Source organism: Lethenteron reissneri, chromosome 38 (genome assembly GCF_015708825.2).
Source record: "Lethenteron reissneri isolate LAM-NWPU_2019-01 chromosome 38, ASM1570882v1, whole genome shotgun sequence".
Lineage (NCBI taxonomy): Eukaryota > Metazoa > Chordata > Hyperoartia > Petromyzontiformes > Petromyzontidae > Lethenteron > Lethenteron reissneri.
Genome location: NC_083816.1, coordinates 4,180,421 through 4,202,064, shown reverse-complemented (window position 1 = coordinate 4,202,064; position 21,644 = coordinate 4,180,421). Strand labels below are relative to the sequence as shown.

General features: G+C 51.5%; 1 protein-coding gene and 1 long non-coding RNA gene across 12 annotated transcripts; one reads left to right on the top strand and one right to left on the bottom strand.

Annotated features, from left to right (window-relative positions):
* Nucleotides 1-1,033: 1,033 nt before the first annotated feature.
* LOC133351813 (nuclear receptor subfamily 2 group C member 2-like) lies at nucleotides 1,034-20,320 on the top strand. 11 transcript variants are annotated; one of them, XM_061567364.1, is made up of 15 exons: nucleotides 1,034-1,173; nucleotides 5,074-5,179; nucleotides 6,072-6,197; nucleotides 6,645-6,899; nucleotides 7,762-7,900; nucleotides 8,493-8,672; nucleotides 9,220-9,367; nucleotides 10,077-10,152; nucleotides 10,780-11,009; nucleotides 11,762-11,951; nucleotides 13,331-13,452; nucleotides 14,415-14,554; nucleotides 15,275-15,412; nucleotides 16,193-16,298; nucleotides 17,638-20,320. In XM_061567364.1, exons 1-15 carry the CDS (start codon nucleotides 1,049-1,051, stop codon nucleotides 17,810-17,812), a joined length of 2,256 nt encoding a protein of 751 aa, XP_061423348.1. In that variant the 5' UTR covers nucleotides 1,034-1,048; the 3' UTR covers nucleotides 17,813-20,320. The 11 variants fall into 11 exon arrangements, with proteins under 11 accessions (XP_061423348.1, XP_061423342.1, XP_061423343.1 ...); XM_061567358.1 differs by having other exon boundaries at nucleotides 10,780-11,015; nucleotides 13,331-13,453; nucleotides 14,407-14,554; XM_061567359.1 differs by having other exon boundaries at nucleotides 6,600-6,899; nucleotides 10,077-10,107; nucleotides 10,780-11,015; nucleotides 13,331-13,453; nucleotides 14,407-14,554.
* On the bottom strand, nucleotides 18,192-21,550 carry LOC133351815 (uncharacterized). The gene is made up of 3 exons (XR_009756225.1): nucleotides 21,429-21,550; nucleotides 20,564-20,782; nucleotides 18,192-18,300 (listed from the first exon to the last, which is right to left on the bottom strand). It is a non-coding gene; the product is annotated as an uncharacterized LOC133351815 (long non-coding RNA).
* Nucleotides 21,551-21,644: the final 94 nt, after the last annotated feature.

Genomic DNA, 21,644 nt, shown 5'->3' with positions numbered 1-21,644 from the left:
ATTGTTTGCATGCAAGTCCCCGGATTGTAAGAGGCGCAAATCCCCCTCTGCTATTGAAAGCAACAGGTGCGTCTTATAATCCAGTACGAGACCAGATTTGAAAGGAAAAAAATTGTATTAGGGGCCGTCCATAAATGACGTCACGCGATTTTTGACGATTTTTGACCCCCCCCCCCCCCTTCGTCACACGGCGCCACAAATAGTCAGACCCCCCCCCCCTCAAATATGACGTCACAAAGCTCTGCCCCCCCCCCCAAATAAAAGATGCTTCAAATCGCTTTAAACTATTTTCATTGTAGTGCGTATTTAATGTGGCGCTGCACTCTGATGTTGTAGGAGAAAACATTTATTAAAAAGTCAATTAAATTAAGTAGAACGTGTTGTCTATATTTATTTAAAGTTGCGCATTTTGATGTGACGTCACATTTCTCAACCCCCCCCCCAGGGGCGTGACGTCATTTATGGACGGCCCCTTAGCACGGGGCACGTGCTTAGGGGGGGGGGTGCCTCTTAAAACAAGAGAATTGGGCAATAAAGTAAAAAAAAAGTTTATTTAGTGACGGGAAATATTTAAATGTATTTTGTGAAGTCCACAGCAAAGAGCGATTCATCCATTCACGGCCACATCGAATATTTATCTCGCGGTTAAAACGATAATCGTGAACATATTTAGCATTTTCAATTCAGAGAGTTGGTAAATTAAATGTTTAATTAAACACCAACTACGCACTCAACATATTCAAACCGTGCATCAAGAAAATAAAGCAATAATCGAATACGGAATCGATTCGTTAATTCAAATCGCTCAGGGGAATCGGATCGAGGGCGAATCGTTAGCCCAGCCCCCCGGCTCGCGTTGCCGCCATTTCCCGTGACCCCGAAGAATCGCGCGGGCCTCGTGGGAACCAATCACGAGCCGCGTTACTGCCGCCGCGGACCCAACCAGCCAATCAGCGGCTCTTCACATTTCCCAGTGCCGAAAAGCTGCGTCCTCGTCGGTTCCCGCCCTTTCGACCACAGCGACGCGCTATTGGCCGAGCGTGCGCACATGATCCGCGAGCCCCGCCCATCCGCGCTGCGAATTCCAAACCCGGGGTCGTCGCGCGCAACGGGTCGCGACCTCCGACCTCTGACTCAAGGCTCCCGCTCGGTCCAGGACCCCGTGCGCTGTAGGTACCGGTGGCCCTCGGGGAGGGGTCCGCGGGGTCCACGAGGGGCTCCACCGGGGCCCGAGGATCGCGCGGGCAGCAGGGAGCGCCTCGCGTCTCCCTGGGCCCCACCGCGGGCGGGGCGTGCGGGAAATGGCGCTGCCGCCTGGGCGAGGCCTAGCACGGGCCGCGGACCCTGCCCTCTCGCCTAGGCAGAGTGGCCGCGATCGAGATGGGAGAGGGGGGGGGGGAGGAGGATAGGGGTCCATCCCGAGCTGGGGTCTTGGCTATTCTCTTCCCCCATGCGTTCCACTTCGTTCTCCCTGAGCGCCTCCGCTTGCTGCGAATGGGGTTTCCTCCCCGCAGCGCAGGACGAGGTGGTGGGCGGGGCGCTGGGCGAGGGCCGCGCGACCCCGGCGTGGTTTCAACTCGACCCTTTAACCTTTGCCATCGCCATCATCACCCCGCGCCGTGCATCGCTCCTGACGTCGCCCACCCGCCCCCTTCATCGCGCCTGTCCGCTCTCGCTCGCTCGTTCGCTGTGCATGTTGTATACGCTCTTGAATAGACGCATTCAGTAAAACGAAAAGCGGATTGGGTTAAGCGCGATAGTTCTCGCAGCTCAGGAGGCACCCGAACGGGGCGGGGTTATGATCGGGGAGATTAGGAAGTGAGGGGAGACTCGTTGCGCTGTGGGCGATGGGTTGTGCTTGACCCGGCCCTCGCCCCGGGTCGGCGTGGCCTGGCACCCAGACCCCGTCTCCTCCGCCACGACGCCGTCCTTAGAGAAGAGCGGTGACCGATTCTCCGCCCGCCACTCACAAGCGGGGAACGTGCGGTAGCGTGTTTGGTTCGGAGGAGGAGTAAGAGAGCTCGAGGCGCTGTGGTCATCGCTCCGTTGGCTCTCTGCGGACGATGAAGGCGTCAATTCGGTGTCCCGTGCTCGTCTCGGCACGTCCCGACCCCAGGCTCCGCGCGGTCCACGCAGCCCCTGGACCCCGTGCACGGACCTGGCCGACCCAAGCACCCAACTGTGCGGGGTTTATTCGTACACGGCCCGTTACAGTCGTGTAATGTGTGCGAAACCGTGTCTGTATTTTACATGCATGTGTATCCGAGTGCAGAGCGATGGCTCGGTTAATTAGCGCACTGCGATATGAACCCAGCGCCATGAGTTTGACTTCCGGGCACGGCTAACGTCAGTGGCGAGTGGTATCTGAAACGATTCTGCGTGAAGTGTTTTTTTTTTTACAAAAGGATGTAAATTTGTATTACATGGTTAAATGGTGGCGTAGTGTTTAGTGATAGTATAATTGTTATAAGTGCTACGTAAATATAAAAATATATATAGGTGCTGCAAGCTCGTTTTTGTTAAGTTCCATGTTGTATTCTTGAGACGAGTTCTATTTAGAGGCTGTTTAAATCCGAATTGTACGTAGCTTAAAGTGTGTGGTAACCTTAGTGTTTTGCAATTAAATGGGATTTCACGGCCCACGTGTTTATTGTTTGTTTTAAGCCGTGATTGTTTTAAAACAAATTGTTTGACCGCTTCTATTTCATACCTAATTAACTTAATTATTTTAAATCATAGCAGGTCCCAGCAAAATGCCCCGTGGCTCTTGTAGAAGGAGATTTGCAGGCGCTGCCATGCATGACCGCGTTCTCAACCGCAGTGCGAACGCGCGCGCGTGTGATGATGATGCGGGAAAACGTATGGCGCTGTCGCGATTATTGCATGCGGACGTGGGGTACTCGATACCGGTTCTGATCATCAACACCGAAACATGGTTCTAGCGAAGCGCCAGAGGTAGCAACTGGGATACGGTTCGTATTGGTTAGGGATAGCACTCAGGGCAGGCTGGCTATTTGGAAAGGCTGGCGAGTACTAGGCGCTGGTTGGTTAACGCTAGCGTTTTCTTGGCGAGTGCGCTCCACCGTAACACTGTTGGCCCCTCCCATTGTCATTTTCCCGTCTTTTTTGTTCACGCTTTGTGCTATGCACACCGCGTTAATTGGGCTCGAATTGGAACGCTGACAACTCGAACCCCCAGAGTGTGCACGTTACTCGCAGTAGAGGTTCGGGGCAGAAGCCGACCGCCTTGGTAGTGATTGTGGTGAGACTCCCGTCCTGCGGCAGTGCATGTGGACGTCAGCTACAGCTTAACCCCAACCACAGCTCCATTAACAGCTCGACTGCAATGTCAGTAATTTAATTATTGTGCCAGACAATAGCCGAAACTGTCAACTTATGGCAAGTATACCAGTTCCATACTTACAAAGTACAGATGTTGCCAGAGGAAGTTGGGGAAACCCAGCCCTTAGCATTGAGTCCAAATGTTTTTCTCCCCATAGATTTTAAGGAGGACAACACGCACGTGTTTACGACATGTTGAATCACAACAGACTTATCGAAGGGCACACATTATTTGACTGTTTATGTTTAGGGGCTTTGCATGCACGTGCTTTTGGTATGCAAGAACAATCCACTACTGGGCGAGGGACTGCCCATACGTTAACGGTTATGGGTTTTTATTAAATCCTTAATATTAAGTTCACTTGCTTGCGCGCTTACGCCCGTGCAAATCTTTCGGTCGTTTTTTAACCCACTTCCCGTGATCCAATCGAGCTGACATTTTCCACACAGACTCGTTGTGCGTGACAATTAATTTTCGTGAAAAAATTTTTCCAAAATTTTACACTTTTTAGGAAAAAATAAATAATATTTAATTACTAATTGCTTAATGGTAGCAGGCAATCATCTGACCCATAGGTGGCAGCCATCTCAATCCAGAGGACGAGAGGACTCTAGCCGCCACGCATATAAAGGATTTACTGTATAGTGAAAAACTTTGTTTTTTACGGGTTAATTTTTGTCAATCCGGTGCCAGGTCAGTGAAGAGGGGGTACCAGGCCAAGTTGAGATAATTTGCCACTCATGTTAGCCACGGCCGAGAATTAAACTCAGGTTGGTGGGTTCATAGCGCAGTGCGGGAACAACTTCGCCAGCCCTCTGGGACCCATTATTTGTATATAATGTGTGTTTATGGTATGTATGAGTATCAAGTGTGCGTGTTTATTGTGTATACCATGTGTATGTTTGTAAATGTATCTCGTGCATATGTATATCAAGTGTTATGTACGTCTATATGATATTAAAAAAAAAAATTGCATTACCAGTAGCGGCATGAAAACGACCAGTTACTTTGCTGTACATAGAAAATGTCTATAAATAAACATAACATTTGTTTATTTTTAACGATGAATTGGAAGAAAATGTACCACACAGTGATTTCTGCTGCTGTGTCGTTTGGACGTGCCAATCAAAAAGTTTGTTTCTAAGGAATCGGTTACCGGTTCCTAACTTTCTGAATCGGTCATCGGTTCTGAAAATGTTTGCCAGGTTACCGGTTCCCGTGTAACAACAACCTTGTGGTGTTGTTGCTGCCAGATTTCTGAAAAGAGAACAATACAGTGACCAATATAATATAACCTTATTTCGTGCATGTGTGTATCGTGTATTTTTGTTGTGTGCATGTGTTTTGTGTATTTATGTATGTGAGTGTATGAGTGGGGAGCAGTAGTGCAGTGGTTAGCGCACTTCACCACGAACACTGGTAACCGCAGTTCGATTAAGGCTCGTGACCAATAATCGTGGCCAATATCTAAACTGGTACCGGGGCGTCCCTCAGTTGACTTGTCTTTAAACGAATACCTGGTGCGGTGTGTAAACACCAGCTCTGAGCCACCCACAGCCTCGTGCACTGTGCTGGCCTTCATAGGCGCTCGCTAACAGCACTTGCCCCGACAATATTTTATAGGCTATAAGGAGGTTCTTTGTTTTGTATGTTTGTCGCTTGCGTGTCGTGTGTGCATCATGTATGCTTATCGTATGCTTGTGTCTCGTGTGTATGTGTGCTTTCGCCAGGCTTGCCGGCCCTGCTGTGCCAAGCAGAGGCCTCACCAGTCCCGGCTCGGCTGCCGGTACCATGGAGGACCTCGCCCACCAGATTGTGGAGCAGCACGTCGCCGAGGTGGCTCTGGCGCCGGGCGCATCGCACACGCGCTACTCATCCACTCCACTGAATCATTCCAGTGAAGCACTCCAATAAACCACTGCAGTAAACCAGACCACACACCTACGTAAACCTGTCTATGACAACACTCCACTCAACCAGACCCTACATTTTACATTCAATTAAATCACACTACTAAACGACTCCACTGAACCATACCCCAAACTCGCATGAACCACTCGCGAAACTCGCATAACACTCTACTAAAACCCCTTATTAAACCAGACTCCTAAACCAGACTTACATTCTCCAATATTCTAAACCCAACACTTTCCTAAAATAGACACCACATCTTGTTAAACCATAAGCCAGACATGCTATTTGCCTCGGCTAAGTATCGGGTTCTTCCTGATTGCAGTCCACACGGTCAATTCTCAGGTCGCTCTAATTCAGGGGGTAACAGTTTCATTCAAGAATCAGTTCTGTATTGTTCTTGTGATACATGTCGATTCTATAGTGATTTATGAATCTGTAGATTGAACAGTGATGTGAATCTGTGAAATATACTGTTGGTGTTAATCTGTAGAATTTACAGTAATCCCCAGGTCACGCATGCGAATTAAGTTCTTGCCTGATTAATCAGAATAAACTGAACTATCTATCTTTCTATAGAATCTACCGTGATGTGAATCTGTATTAGCGTGAATCTGTGACATCTAGTCGCATAAACACATGCATTCGTTGATTTTTGCACGTATAATTATAATTCATTGTAATTGACAACATTATTATTTGACGGTTAAACGCCGTGCCAGTGTATAGCGGTTTCGCTGCGCCGTGTCGCGTGGGTTTATGACACGGTCTCTGTGGCATGCTCGTCTCATAACTGGCGGTCTGCGAAATGGTTCAGGCATCCCAGATGACGCTGATGGGGGCGCAGACCACACTCGTGGGAAGCCCTCTGTTCAACAGCCCGCCGCAGAAAATCCAGATCGTCTCCACCGACCCCTCACTCGGCAATCCTCACCGCATCCAGGTGCCGGCGTTACCGCGGTCCGTTCTTCGTGGGAGTTTAAGTCATTGGGTTCCTGCGGGGGGAACAGTGCGTGGGCAACCAATCGCTTGCGAGCTTGTTTCCTCTCTCACGAGCTGCCCAAGTCAATAGAATGTGTCGTTGTATTCTGTTGTGGGTTAGTCAGAACAATTGTTGAATCCAAAAAGGGGAACCATGTTGTCGCCCTTGCTGGCGCGTGATTGGCCAGTACATCTACTCCGCGGTACCCAGTGATTTATGCGTCAGTGTGAAAATAACCTCGTCAATTCGTTACCGTACCGTTTTTTGATGCACAATTTCTCGTGTGGAATTGCTTGGCGAGTAAACAATTCTGGATTTTTGGCGTGCGGCGGGATGGGGTCGGGTGGTTGGCATTGAGGGTAGGTCGCGGTAGTCAGAGGATCAACGTGCGGTGGTGCGGCCTGGCAGATCGTGACGGACCAGCAGACGGGCCAAAAGATCCAGATTGTAACGGCGATGGAGACCGGCGGCACGCCACCCAAACAGTTCGTGTGGGCCACGGCGGACGACGGGCACGGCGGGGGCAAGTTGATCCTGGCGGGCACGCCCGAGCATGGTGCCCAGGGCGGCAAGATCATCCTCGCCTCGCCCGACGGCCTCGGAAGCCGCCAGCTCATCCTTACCACCCACGATGGCAGCGGCGGCACGCCGCAGCGTCTGCAGGTGCCGATGACATCTCGTCTAGTGCGGCGGAGCTTCGTGCCGGCGAGCTAGAACTTTTGTAGCACCGTGAGGGAGTATGGCCACTGACAAGCGTGGTCATTGTAACACGTAGTGATGTCAGCGCTTGTCCGCACGCTCTCCCTCCCTATCATGCTGGTTCGATAAGAAATGTGGGAAAGTAATAAAGAAAATGGAACAAGAAATCCAAAGTGCGTGGGAGAGGCAACGCATGCTTGAGATTACGCCGAGACAAAAAGATAAACACACGGATTGGAGAATGTTCACCGGTTACGGACGTACCTTTTGATAACATACATTATTTGGCTTTGGTGCAGGACACGTGCATGGAAGGGATGATTGGTTGTGGCGCTGCGGTGGCGAGATATTACGTCGCCTGGTATACAGGAGGTCGTGGGTTTGATCCCGACCCTGACGCCTGCTGCTGTATATTTGGAGTTTGCAAATTCTCCCCTCCACATTTAGAAATATGCATTTAGAGTATTTGGCCGCTATACATTTCCACATGATAAGCCACTTCATTGAGTTATCATTTGTAGCCAGTCGCTTCTGAAAAATAGCTATTTAGCTCAGTGGGGCTTACCTGGTAAAATTAAAACAGTTTAGTTTTTAGTTTAAAAATAGTAACATTTTTAGGTTGTTGAGACTCCTGACGGAGTGGCAGTTAAAGGAGGGAAACCGCCCGAGACGGGCAATTCAAATGTAGGCGCCAGCAGGATTATTGCATCGGAGTCCTGTTGTTTGGGATGCAACAGTTTCGCGAAGTAGCCCTTCATCTCATCCAGCAGTGGATTGATCATGGGCTTATGATGATGATGATGACCTCACCCTCGCTGTGATGCAGATCATCACGGAGCAGGCGTCCGGAGAGCACATGGCCGTGCTGCGCAAGGACGACGGGCAGCAGAGGGCGGTGGACCCTGCGAGTGGCCTCCTCAAGCTGCCCGTCGAGTTCTGCGTCGTGTGCGGCGACCGCGCCTCAGGTGAGCCTTGACCCCGATTGGATCTCGACCCTCAACCCCTGGCCCTGACCTTTAACGTCCCTCAGAATGACGATGGTGTTTTCATGTGAGCCTCTCTCTCTGAGCCTGCGGCAGAGGTACTCGCGGTGGTGGTAGTGGGATTGGCGATGGTGGTGGTGGCGGTGGTAATGTGGCTGTTGTGTGGATGATGTTGGTGATGTTGTTGGTGGTGATAGTGGAGGCTGTGTAGTTGGTAGACTGTGGTTGGGATCACTCTGTGTGAGATGGTGTTGGGAATTGTGGCTAAGCAGCACAAGCAAATAAACCTTTCATCTACAACTCCTGTTATACACATTGTGACCACCCATCCGCTCGCTATCCAGACTCAATTCTCTACTTAGCTTCTGAGATTTGGCAAGATCGGGCGCATTCAATGTCGGTGTTATCATTTGTGGGCGACTTTACTGAAATGTGGGCGACTTTACTGAAATGTAGGCGACGCTAATGAATTTCTGAGCTGGCACAATCTGTGCTGGTCCTGGAGTAAGGGTGAGAACCAGTTGCCCTGTTCACCCGGCGGTTGTGTGGCTGTGCGTCGGCGTTGGCGGTACAGGGCGGCACTACGGCGCCGTGAGCTGCGAGGGCTGCAAAGGATTCTTCAAGCGCAGCGTGCGCAAGAACCTTAAATACACGTGCCGTGGCAGCCAGGACTGCGTGATCAACAAGCACCACCGCAACCGCTGCCAGTACTGCCGCCTGCAGAAGTGCTTCAACGTGGGCATGAAGACTGAGTGTGAGTCGCGGTCGTCGTTTGACTGGGCTTCACCAAGCTCGCCAGTGCGGCTTTGGTTGCGGTGGGGGGGGGGGGGGGCGAGGGGGGTTGGTGGTGCGACGGCCGCCCACGACCGCTTTGGTTGTCACTTGCCACGAAACCTTAGCCGTTGCCAGGAATTGAACTCAGGTTCTTGGGTTCATCTTCTGCATGTGGTGTATATTCGAGTAAATAAATGAATTGCAGCCATTCTCAATCCACCGTTGGATGAGAACCTCCACACGCCGTGCGGTTAGTGGCACTGACATTTGTCATTCCTGGTTGGTGAAGGCAAGAAGCATAGTTGTGGGAACATAGAAAAATAGCACAAATGATATGGCCGCATTTATTTCTGGCAACAACGTAACGCCGCAGCAGCCTTTAACAAATTGGCGGTGAAAAATATTTTCAGATTTGTGATCATAAAAAAAAAAGAGGGTTAGAACTGTGGGGGGTTGTTGGATGGGTGCGGGGTGGGCGGCGTTGGCATTGGGGGCAGCCGTGTTGACGGTGCGACTGCGTGCGTCAGCCGTGCAGTGCGAGCGCAAGCCGATCGAGACGATGCGCGAGAAGCCGGCCAACTGCGCCGTGTCGTCCGACAAGATCTACATCCGCAAGGACCTGCGCAGCCCCATGGCCGCCACGCCCACCTTCGTCACGGACAAGGACACGTCGCGGTAAGCGGCGCGAGGGTGCGCGGCGTACGTGCATGATTCTCAGTCCACGTTTCTTGAACTCGAGATTCGATTTAAACCGTCGTGTAGTATTTTTAACACTTTTCACGTCATTGCATCTCAGAGCACCTACGAGTGCGCGCATGCGCGCATGGTCTTACGGTTGTAACAGCCTAGACATATACCACAGTACCTTGTTGCTTAGAACTTGAATGTGATAACCAGAAAATACTTACTGTGATAGTCCTAAGAGGGGCGGTGATATTGCCCAGTAGTAGTGCGTTCGTCGTTTGTTAGAGGTTCGTGTTTTGAATCCAGCGGCCAAACTGGTTCTTATTGTGGTGTGTATTAGCCAAAATAATGTTACACGCCGTCTGCTTAGCAGTGGTTGTTAAAGATCCCATGACGTCGTTTGCAAGACTTGCCCATCGTGTGCCAGCATCAGGGTCCAAATTGGCAAAACTTTGAAAATGGCACTGCAAATTACTGAATTGGGATTATAAACTGCAACCATCATTGCCCCCCCCCCCGTGCAAGGGAGACTCATCGTGGTTTTTTGTGCTCTCACCTGGTAATCAATTCACAAAGGCGGGACATGGTTCACCAGTGTAAATCTGGGAGCACAGTTGTAACGCGCCAATAGCGCAAGGTGGATATTTGCCAGCGTGTATTTGCCGTGCGGGGTGTGATGCTGGTGCGCGGTGTTCCGCAGGACGGCTGGGCTCTTTGACTCGGGGATACTGGTGAGTGTTCAGCAGCCGCTCTTAAAGAATGAGAGCGCTCTGCTGGTAAGCATTGGGGGGGGGGGTTCCCGCACCCACCTCCACATGCCCCCGGCCTCTAGAACACAAAACCGAAACAATGGGGTTGAGTGCTTTCCATCGTTATTGAGTTCAGGGTTTGACTCTGAAACGTTCAGCTTCAGTTGGATGGTCACTGTAGAGTTCTGGGGTGGTAAATGCGTGGCTTTGGTAGTGGTGCGGTTTTACCACGATCACAGCTGAGGGGGTGTGGTTTTATGGTTCATAGTTAAGGCTGTAGTTGTCAAGGGCTGGTTATTGTGGTAGTAAGGACGGCCACATACAGAGAGTAATGAGATCAGCCCATGTGTAGAAGTGAGATTAATCGTGGCATTGCAGGACCATTATGGATGGCGATGAAGCATGAAAACTTCCATCCGGAAGTACATAGACCGACCATGCCTGATGATAATAATGACAATTCTACTTTCATGGTTGAGGCTGTAGTGTTAGTGGGTGGTGTTTACTGCAGTATGATTGTACATTTCTAGTTAAGGCTGTAGTGGTTAGGGTAGTGTGGTAGTTGGTCCACATTCACTACTGGGGTCAGCGATGATTACATCATCGAGCTCTAGCCGCCGGTTCAGCTACATCGATGTGTGCATTGCCCCACAGATGGAGACGAGCCAGGGAGACCTGAGCACCCTGGCCAATGTTGTGACATCACTCGCCAACTTCGGCAAGGGCAAGGAGGACTCGCCGGGAGCCAACACGACCGCTGCCAACACCAGCGCCAGTTCTGCCAGCTCCTCTGGGGAGCTGCCCGGCCTGGACACGCTGAGCAACGGGGAAACCTCGCTGACAGAGATCGCCCCCGACAACCAGTCGGCCAGCGAGATCACGCGGTCAGCGTGCGTGCGAGCAGATCTCACGCGCACGCACGAAGATCACGTGCAGATCACGCACATCCACACACGCAGATCATTGCACGCGGATCCCACACGCTGATCGTGCATGCACGCACACACACAGATCATGCACGCAAGTCACGCACACCCTGATCACGCACATATGCACGCTCGAAGACCCTCGCACGCACATGCACACACGCAGATCACACACGCAGATCACACTCACCCGCTGATCATGCACGAGCACATCGCGCATGTCGCCCATTTACATCGGGTGTCATTGTCGTTTTTGTACTTGAACATTGTATTCTATTGTAGAGTGCCCTGGGATGCTCCGCATGCAGAGCACTGAGTAAAAGCGAACCGTGTCGTGTGATTGTGACATGATCATGCACTGCACACCGTTGGGCGGAGGGATTTTTTTAGTTGAATCCCTCTTTCCCTGCAGTTTAAACCCATAGGTGTTATTATTCAGCGGAGACAACTCCATTCGGAACTCTTACAGCGGGCAGTGAACAAACTTTGTGAGAACAGCCCCAGAAATTAGTTTACAGAACTAATCCTGAGGTCGCTTCAGGAGGTCTTTTCATCCACACTAGAGGTGCACAGCTACTATACGCCCAGCAAAGAGAGTGACTTTTGGATGTGAAACCTAAATATATCAACAAAAAATCATACAATAGTGATGTTGGTGGTCAAAGAGAGTGACGGTGCCTCCCACCCCTTCCCCTACCGCCCCCCCACAGGGCATTCGACACTCTGGCCAAGGCCCTCAATGCGAGCGAGGGCGGCGGTGGCGGGGAAGGGCCCGATGGTGCGGCCTCCATGACCGGTACTAACTCCACGAGCCTGCAGCTCATGGGCGCCAACGACCAGAACCTCCCGGTGATCGAGATCGACGGCCCGCTCCTCACCGACACGCACGTCTCCTTCAAGGTGCCCGCCGCTCGGCCTTTACCCGGCTACGGCCTTCACCCTGCTCTGGCCTTTTTGTCTGCTCTGGCCTTTGACCGTCAGGGGTGATGGTGGCGGCTTGTAGAAATGGCTTTGAAATTCAGCTGTTTTGAATCCGTTACACAGGGCAGCTGATGGTGGGTGGCCTCAAAGGAGCCAAGCTCATTGTCGCTCGAAAGCCAGGCGACAGAGTTGAGGCTTTATGCGTTTTTTAAAAGGTCGTTGCAGAGTGCATGCTGCTGTGGTGAATGTGCAGTGGGGATGATGGTCGTGCTCCAGATGGCCAGGGCTGCCACAGAGAAACGATGCCCGGCAGTGGCCATGGTCCGGGTCTTTGGTGTAGAGAGGTGGAGATTGTGAGTGGTGCTGCTGTGGAGGAGAGTTCTACCGTGAGCTGTAGTGCAGGGAGACTGCAGCGAAGGGAGACGACCCTGCTGGCGATGGTGGAGGGAGGTGAGGGAATCTAGCCGAGGATGACGCAGGCGAGATGGTTTTGAAAAGTGCAGCTGTTGCTGGTGGATTTTTGGTGCAGTTACGTTGGAGGTGGCCATAGAGGATGGCCATAAGAAACCTGATAATTGTTTTTTTACCCTTCTATCTGGCAACAAAACTGACACCTTTTTTTACAAGGAGTCATGTTTGCATAGACCACAATATCTGCAGTCATAATGCAAACAAAAAACATAACTCTGATAATGTGCACTGTCCTTGATGTTGATTGGTCCACACCCGAGACAGCTTTCCTTAGAGCCTAGTCTCACATGGGTTGGACCAGATGACGCCAAAAGGACAGTGCACATTATTAGAGTTATGTTTTTTGTTTGCATTATGACTGCAGATATTGTGGTCTATGCAAACATGACTCCTTGTAAAAAAAGGTGTCAGTTTTGTTGCCAGATAGAAGGGTAAAAAAACAATTATCATATTTTTTACTGAAAAATGAGGTTCCAATGGCATAAGAAACCTGTTGTTTTTATGAGCTGTTGTAGATGTTGGGGATGATAAATGTGGGGCAGTTCTGCAGGGCGGCTGTTTGAGGAGAGAACCAAACAAAAAGACTGAGCAGTTGGAGACGGCTAACCTCAGCTGTTGAGGCCAGCTACAGTGGGGGACTCCTGTGGGTGGCAGTGAGGTTTGGTTAATCTTGCTCTGAGTAAATGTGTGCCGGGTGTGCTCATGCATAACCATCCGTACGTGGCCATATGTATGTGCTTGTCTGCTCTGGTGCATGTGTGTGTGTGTGTGTACATGCGTGCATATGTATGTGTGCGCACACGTGTTCAAATGCGTGTACGTATTTTTTACATGTTTGTGTACGTGTGCGTTCCCGTGTGTGTGTGTGTGTGTGCCTGTGCGAGCAGCTGACGATGCCGTCGCCCATGCCCGAGTACCTGAACGTTCACTACATCTGCGAGTCAGCGTCGCGCCTCCTCTTCCTCTCCATGCACTGGGCACGCTCCATCCCCGCGTTCCAGGCCCTGGGGTACCTTCACACATTCGACAAACGCCCTGCACTCACCCTGTATACACACACACCCTGCACACACACACCCTGCACACACACACCCTGCACACACACACCCTGCACAAACACATACCCTGCACACACACCCTGCACAAACACATACCCTGCACACACACCCTGCACACACACCCTGCACAAACACATACTCTGCACACACACCCTGCACAAACACATACCCTGCACACACACCCTGCACAAACACATACCCTGCACACACACCCTGCACAAACACATACCCTGCACACACACCCTGCACAAACACATACCCTGCACACACACCCTGCACAAACACATACTCTGCACACACACCCTGCACAAACACATACCCTGCACACACACCCTGCACAAACACATACTCTGCACACACACCCTGCACAAACACATACCCTGCACACACACCCTGCACAAACACATACCCTGCACACACACCCTGCACAAACACATACCCTGCACACACACCCTGCACAAACACATACCCTGCACACACACTCACCTGGCATACATTTGGGATCTGGCTTACTGCTCCTCTTCTCCACTAAATCCTAACCTTTGCCTTCATCTCCACGTCCACCCCACAGTCCTTCGCATCCTCGTTCACCACTTGGAAACACCTCTTTCTAAGCCTGCCTTTCACTCTCCACCCTGGGTGCTCCTTCCATTGGACTTTCCTTCAGCCCTACGCAGAGGGGGGGGGGAGGGGGGCCGCTCTTGCCTTTTTCTTCATTTCTTCATTTCTAATGCCCGGCACTGTGTGTCGTATTCAAAGAAAGGACAAGGCGTGGTTTACGCCCGCACACACTCGTCACACTTGGCACGGTGTCACGTGAAAACCCGGAGCGCCCGAGCCATCAATCTCTCGCTCCGTCTGCGGTGCCCGAGGATGGGTGAGACCTCTTTATTTCCCCCAACATGCTGTGCAGCCAGGAGGGCAACACGGGGCTGGTGCGGGCCTGCTGGAACGAGCTCTTCACGCTGGGCCTGGCGCAGTGCGCCCAGGTTATGAACCTTTCCACCATCCTCACCGCCATCGTCAACCACCTCCAAGCCAGCCTGCAGCAAGGTGTGGTGGGGCTTGGGGGATGTCACGGTTGTACAGGGTCATAGGGGCAGCATGGGAGTGTAGGGGAGCAGGGATACGAAGGGAGAGCAGTGGTGGTGGGTTGGGGGTGGAGTGGACGTGTAAAATTGAGGGTTCATTAGGCCATGTAAGGCTTTGGGGCAGCTCGAAGATGACGGTCTTAGCGAGACGTGACGTCATTGTTCCATGTGTAACGATCGATGGATTAAAATCGATTGTCACGGTCAAGGTGGCTGCATCAAGTTGTGCGTGTGAGACACTCGGTGCTCCGTGAATAATGAGAACTATATTTACATCATATGCTAAAAATATGGTGGTCAATGCTCCAAGCAATGGTGATGATCCATTCTGGTGGATCTCAATGGGCTCCACAATCCACCAGAAAGCTATGACCAACAATTCCTGAATTGATTCAACCCTGAAATATACCACGTATTGGACCACCACTGCTGTAGGCAAACAGAAGGAGCAAGATTCTTTTTCACGGTCATTGCCCCAAACTCTTAATCCAAATCTTGACTCGTTACATGCCGAGTTCACGCGTGGTTAAGGTAGTAAAGTTAAAAGTTATTTGTGGACAGCCTGCACGCACTTAGCTATCTGGCGAGTTTGTCATCGCGTACCGAGGGCTTTGATGCTCCCCGAGATGGGCAGGTGGCCCCTCTGCATCACATTCAACTCCCGGTTGCATCTACTCTGCAGACAAGCTGACGACAGAGCGGGTCAAGGTGGTGATGGAGCACATCTGGAAGCTACAGGAGTTCTGCAATAGCATGAGCAAGCTCAACGTGGACCCTTATGAGTACGCCTACCTCAAGGCCATCATCCTCTTCAGCCCTGGTGTGTGGACGGGTCCTGTCATCACCACCCCCCCAGCACCCCACTGCCCTAACTTCCTCCCCGTCCACAGCTCTCACTGCATCAACAGCCCCCTCTTAATCTCCCGCTCTCACGTATGCGCCGGCGAGAAGAAGTTGATCCGCCCCCTCCCCTTGACGATCCACAGTGCTGTCCGACCATAAGGTACGCCGCGGGTGTGCGGCTGTAGCCCAGATGGCAACAGCTGCACTGTAATAATGCAGTGGGGCAGGGTGGGAATGCGTTTTGCATTTTTTCGTTTTGAGGGTTCGTTCACGAGAAGAAAACAACATACTTTTGACTTTATGAGCGCGACATAGCACCCTCTAGTGATGTGACTCGTGTTGTAAGGCAGTGTACACTCCAGTAGTACCAGTGATGTTACGGGACCATTTTACGGTGGTGCTTCTTAAAGTTTTCGTTTAAACGCTTTCTGACTAAGGTTGAAAGTGTTAATGCGTGAGCTCTGTCCATCTGCACCTCTGATTAGCACAGTTGGCTACGCACGGTGCGAAAGAAGTTCAACATACATGCATCCATGTGTCTGTAACGGGGGTGTGGTGGGGGTAGGCATGGTAACTGCCTTGTAAACGATCCAATAAAACAACTGTAGTAGAATGTCATGTTACTATCAGGGATTTATTTGATGAAAAACTGATTGACCTTTGATCACCCCGGCCGGCGGCGATCTGAGCTCGCCGTCTTGAGCGAACACCCCTCGTCACGCCCCCCCCCCGCGCCCTCTCCGCCGTTCTTCCGTAGACCACCCGGGGCTCGTCAACACGGCGCAGATCGACCGCTTCCAGGAGAAGGCGCATGTGGAGCTGCACGAGTACATGAGCAAGAGTTACCCCGACGACCCCCACAGGTTAGCGCCGTGGTCGCCCGCACGGGGCGGAACCAACCAATGACGCGTCGTCGTTCGGTGGATCGCTCGCGGTGTGGTAAAAGCACGGCCAGCTGGACCAAAATGTTTTAAGATATTCGGTGCGATTTAAAACATCAGAGTCCGATGAGCTATAAAGTTATTTTTCATAGATGCCCAGTACATCTCAATGTAAGAAAAGTTGCACTTGCAAAGAGGCTGTATACTGCATTTTAATGGATTTATTTCATCTTACGGTTAAATAAAGGAGACTGACAGACACCTTGGACGTGATCGTGTTCAAATTGTCTGTGTGCTATGAAGAAGGGCCGTTGCCGCAGTGTTATTGACGAATGTGTCGTTTGTTTATTGCAAAGGACACATTCACATCCGCGTTGCCAAATTATTTGTACGAATCGGTGAAATTACAAAACGATGCCATACAATCGGCTTAATTTCTCTCTCCGCACGACGAGCATCGTTGTTGTTCCCGTGAATGTCACTCATTGATTCCTCCACCCTTGTTGAGGACTCTCGACCAGAATGAATGTATCGTCTCATTCACACTGTGCTCAGCCACCAGCTCCACACTGCATTTCACAACACTTCCCTTTCTACTTCTTCCCTCGCACTGGAAATATCACCCCAAATTCCCCCATGACCGTGCTCAAACCTTATCTGTTACAACTTTAACAGTGCTGTTTGTTGCTGGCCACTTGACACTTTGGGCTTTTGGACCTGTTCTCAGCAACCTCCTCGTCACTTTCCCATTTAGAGAAAACACTGGCAAATGCACGTCACTGACGCGTGTGTGCGCATGTGGGGGGAGTGGTAGTGCTAAAGCACAGCAAGTTGGCACAGTAGGGGGCACAGGTGGTGCATCAGCCGGTCATCTCGGTCAGTCGACCCGTGGCACCTGCTGGGTCTGCCCCGTGACCTCCTGCCAGCGGGCGTTCGACACTTCACGTGGCCTTAAGGTGCACATGGCCTGGCACAAGCGTCGTGGTGACGTCACCGCCACTTAGTGGCGAATGGCGGTTGTTGTTGTGCAATTATTAGTGTGTTGCGCTACGAACCCGGCGACGCGGGTTCGATTCCCGCTCAGTCAACACTGGTGACAATTATCTGAACCTGTCCTGGGCCTCCTTTAGGTCTACTCAGCCTCAAATGAGTACCTAGTGCACTGTGTAAACATCGCCACTTAGGAGACGAAGGCGGTTGGGCATGTTGCTGACAACCCACCCCCTCATGTGCCATGCCGACCTTCATAGGTGCTCGCTAACAACAACAGTCTGTGTTAAGGCTATACGGGGATCTTTGTCTCTGTGTGTGGGGGATGTAGGCTAGCGCGGCTACTCCTGCGGCTGCCGGCGCTGCGTCTCATGAGCTCGAACATCACGGAGGAGCTGTTCTTCGCGGGGCTTATCGGCAACGTGCAGATCGACAGCATCATCCCCTACATTCTGCGCATGGAGACGGCCGAGTACAACAGCCAAATCACGGGCACCAGTGCCTGAACGCACGTGCGCGTCGTCGGCGTACCGGCTTGGACCGACTCTCCCGGTGGACGCCTGCGGTCGCTGGAGAAGTCCAGTAATGTGGCCGCACGAATCCGTTTCCAGGACCGTGTCCTCGTCGTAACCGCACCTTCGCCGCGACGTGGGTCGCGCCACTGTACGGCTGACCGACGTCTTCCTTGGGCCACCGTTGCCGCCACCACTACCAGACTGCGTGGCCGCACCGGTTGCCCCACCGGTGGCCCCGGTTTATGGTGGGGGCGGGGCTTCCATGTGCCGTGTTGACTTTTCAACTCTGGCTTGAGCGTGGACTCGTTCGGACTTGCGTGGCTGGCACGACCACCGGCACTGCTGCCGTTTACCGCGGTCATGGTGCTGGCGTCGCCACCGCCATGTGGCCAGGTGGAACTTTGTCGACGTAAGAGCTTGGAAGAACCCTTGAGCACGAAACAGGAGGCGTCTTGTGTGCAGCGTGCGCAAAGACCAAGCTGCACACACTCGCACACGCCGCACAGTGTTACATATGAAATGTGGTGCGGACGGGCCAGGCTTGCCAAGCTGCGACATTGCTGTGACACTGTAGAGGGGTTCAGAGGGGAGGTGAAGGGAAATACCCCCGTCCCCAGGCCTGAGGTTCGAAGGCTACAGAGTTTGGTTTCTCCCTCGGGGTGTTGTCCGTTGCGGAGCGTTTCACCTTGCCCAGGTCATCACGGGAGTGTTTCCTGCCACAACCCCCAGCTCGCACAACCACAGTGGGAGTGTGTGCTTGCGCCCGTGTATTTTACTCAACTTTGTCAGGACAATCATGGAGTTTTCCTAATCTGTCGTGTACGTTTCCTCCATTACAGCATGGTGTAGATTTATTTAAAAATTGCTCAGTATTTTTTATTTTATAGAGCGACTAACGCGCCGATACGATTCTGGCTTTTGAATCAACAGCAAGCAGCGAATTTTGTACATTCACTCTGCTACTTGGTTCACTCAGCGTATTGCCCTCATTTTGTTTATTTGAGATTTTTTTAGGCATCTGAGTCGACAAATATGTTCCACCGGAACTGTCCCCTGCCCCCCCCTGGTTGTTGGTCAGCCTCATCAATTTTAATTGCGTATGTGTGCCGTCCAACATCAGCTCAGTGGAAACGACCGCCGGCTTGGCCTCTCCCGTGAGCGACATGCGTCCGCGGGGCCACGTTCTCCGCTGCTAAGTGAGACCGTGGAGATGCCACAAAAGTTGGTGCTCGGGCTGGAAACCGCTGTGTTGGCGACTAGCCAGTCTACTGGGACAGGCGCTACCAACACCACCACAAATTGCCGCGTGGCCGCCGGTTTCTCCCTGGAGGCGTCCACGTTAAAGTCGACTGCCCAGCAGTCCCGGATCGAACCCGAATCCTTGCACTTCACCGTAACATGGCAGGCAGACCATGAGCTGTACTCCCCCCGCCACCACCACGTGCTTGTTTTAGCTGGAGTCGTGCTGTACAAAAATGTTTTTCTTTTTATGATCTGTATAATTTGTTTTTACATATAAAAAAAAAACCCTGCTACTTACTGCTGGAACGATCGCGGTAGTTTTTGTAGCACTGGAGACGCCGGCGGAGAGGAGTGTTTTGGGGCTGCGCCAGGGTCCAGCACTCCCACAAACCAGGCGGCGGCACTCCCAGCGGAAGCTGGTGTAGGCGTCCCGGCTGGTGCCAAGGGCACGGCCCAGAGTAGTCGGGGGGTGCCCCAACATTCGTTACCGATTGAATCTGGAGCCATTAAGAGCTGCCAACACTAATTGCCTCTTTTAGTAGGTGGTGACAACTCTTTATCAAAGCGTGCATATTGCAGTGGGATCACCCACGCAAACAATTAGGCGTACCATTGTAATTGACACCAGGTTTGACCTAAACCAGCATTTGCACCCAAGGAGTCCCCTATCTAAGCCATGTGTCACTCAGTTTCACAGGTCTGTGTTCCACCTGGGGTGAGACCAGAGATTAATTTCAGCCGAGGTCTGTGTCGGTAACCTAAACATGAACCTTTAGCGCCTCGCATCCAATAACAGTCACAGCTATGGTTGTGACAGCTACTGGTCACGCGCCACCTACTCCAGTCTACCAGCGACCAGAAATATACTGGGAATGTTATCCCTGTTTGAGATCATATTTTACATGTCAGCCCCGCGTTCTTCTTGGCTGGCATCAGCAGGCTGCGATTGGTCTAGGCTGGAGGTTATTACGTCAGCCATTCGTCACACTCTTTAGCGCGTCGTGTATGTGTACATCTTCATGATCGTTATATTATAATACGAGAGTTGGAAGCGTTTTTAATTGACTGGATACTTGGAATATTTAGGTTTGCGCTGGAGCAACTCGAGGCGCTGGCTGTGTGCTATTGCTCCGCGTGTAGCTGCTTTAAAGTCGCCGTTTTGTACCTCTCTCTCGTCTCTTCTGTTGTCACAGCCTCTGACCGAGACTCGGAGCTCAGGCGCTACCATGGAATAAAAAAACACCCCCTGCGAACTCAGTCCTCGAGTCTCGAGTCTTAAATTCTACATTCAAGTCTCTGGTTCCAAAATTCCAAGTCTCGGATTCTAGAATCGTATATATCAATGAGATCCGGAGTATGTGGTATCAGAGTATCATCCCCGAGTCTACATTTTCCGAGTCTAGAGTCTTGGGTTCCCGATTTCCTGAGTCTCCATTTCCAGAGGTTTGGTGTCTGGAGATGCAATTTACCGAGATGCTGATAGAAAATAATGTAACCCACCTTTGGTCTTGTCACCATGGCATGTATTAGCTTGTGGCCTCGGATAATGGGCAGGACCACGAGGTGGTTCTTGTGGCAGGCAGTACAGCAGGTCTAGCTTGAGAGTGCATCTCGAATGTGGCGGTTTCATTCCTCCCACACGGGCATCGCACCCAGTATGTTTTGGGACAAACATCCTGAGCAGGATCCTTCCGAGTATTCAAAGTCCGAGAACATTTCCTGGACGAACAAAGAAACGTCTCTATAACCAAGCAAGAGACCACTGAGACATTTGGGGACATTAGGGGTGTCCGAGTGATCTTTGCTTGTACGGAGCTCTGTTGGTGGCCCTGGGCCAATGATGTTTATTCCATATTGCAATAGCCGGGGTGAGTATACCTATGAGATAACCATTGTTAACCCCCCACAAAGTTGTACTTATTTTATAGACCCCGGAGTCAATCGCCCAGCCTGTAATTGAACTTGAAACTCATTGTGAATCTAGCGTTCTCATCGAAGTAACATCACTCAATAATCTTGGTTAAATTAAACCATTTGCCTGCTTGCAAATTTGTACGTGTGCTCAATAATCTAGGTGAGTACGTATGTATGTTGAACTTCTTTTGCACCGTACGTAGCCAATCGGAGGTGCGGAGTAAAGGCAAACACAAAATCAGTTATACATAAATGAGTTGTTAAATCTAGATTTAAAAGTGCATAGCTCCAGTGGCTTCCTAATATTTGAAGAGCGTTCCAGACGGCCACGTGATGCGTTGACCCGTCTTTCGAGTCGTGCCAGTCCGAGAACTCGTCGAGAGCATGCGTCTCAGGTGCATGACAACGTGGCTTTACCTGGACTTATTTGGGATATGCTGGTGCAACTTACTGTTCTTGCCCCGTGACCCCACGTGAACCGTCCAGTATTCCATGCAACCAAGTTACCCCCATTGTTCGCTGCACCCAAACCAAATACGGAACTCCACTTCGTTTCCAATGCCCCGATATGCCCCCCCCCCCCCCCGTGTCTCCCACGTGCCCAGCGCGCAGAAACCGGCCCCCACCACAGCCACACCCACCAACTGCCTAAGCTGACCAATCAGCG

Bases quoted from the DNA above. Each gene is read 5' to 3' on its own strand.
- LOC133351813 (XM_061567354.1), top strand. From the start codon at position 1,049: ATGATCCGCGAGCCCCGCCCATCCGCGCTGCGAATTCCAAACCCGGGG. The intron at 11,016-11,761 runs GTGCGTGCGAGC...GCCCCCCCACAG, and splicing joins AGCGAGATCACGCGGTCAGC to GGCATTCGACACTCTGGCCA. The intron at 11,952-13,330 runs GTGCCCGCCGCT...CTGTGCGAGCAG, and splicing joins ACACGCACGTCTCCTTCAAG to CTGACGATGCCGTCGCCCAT.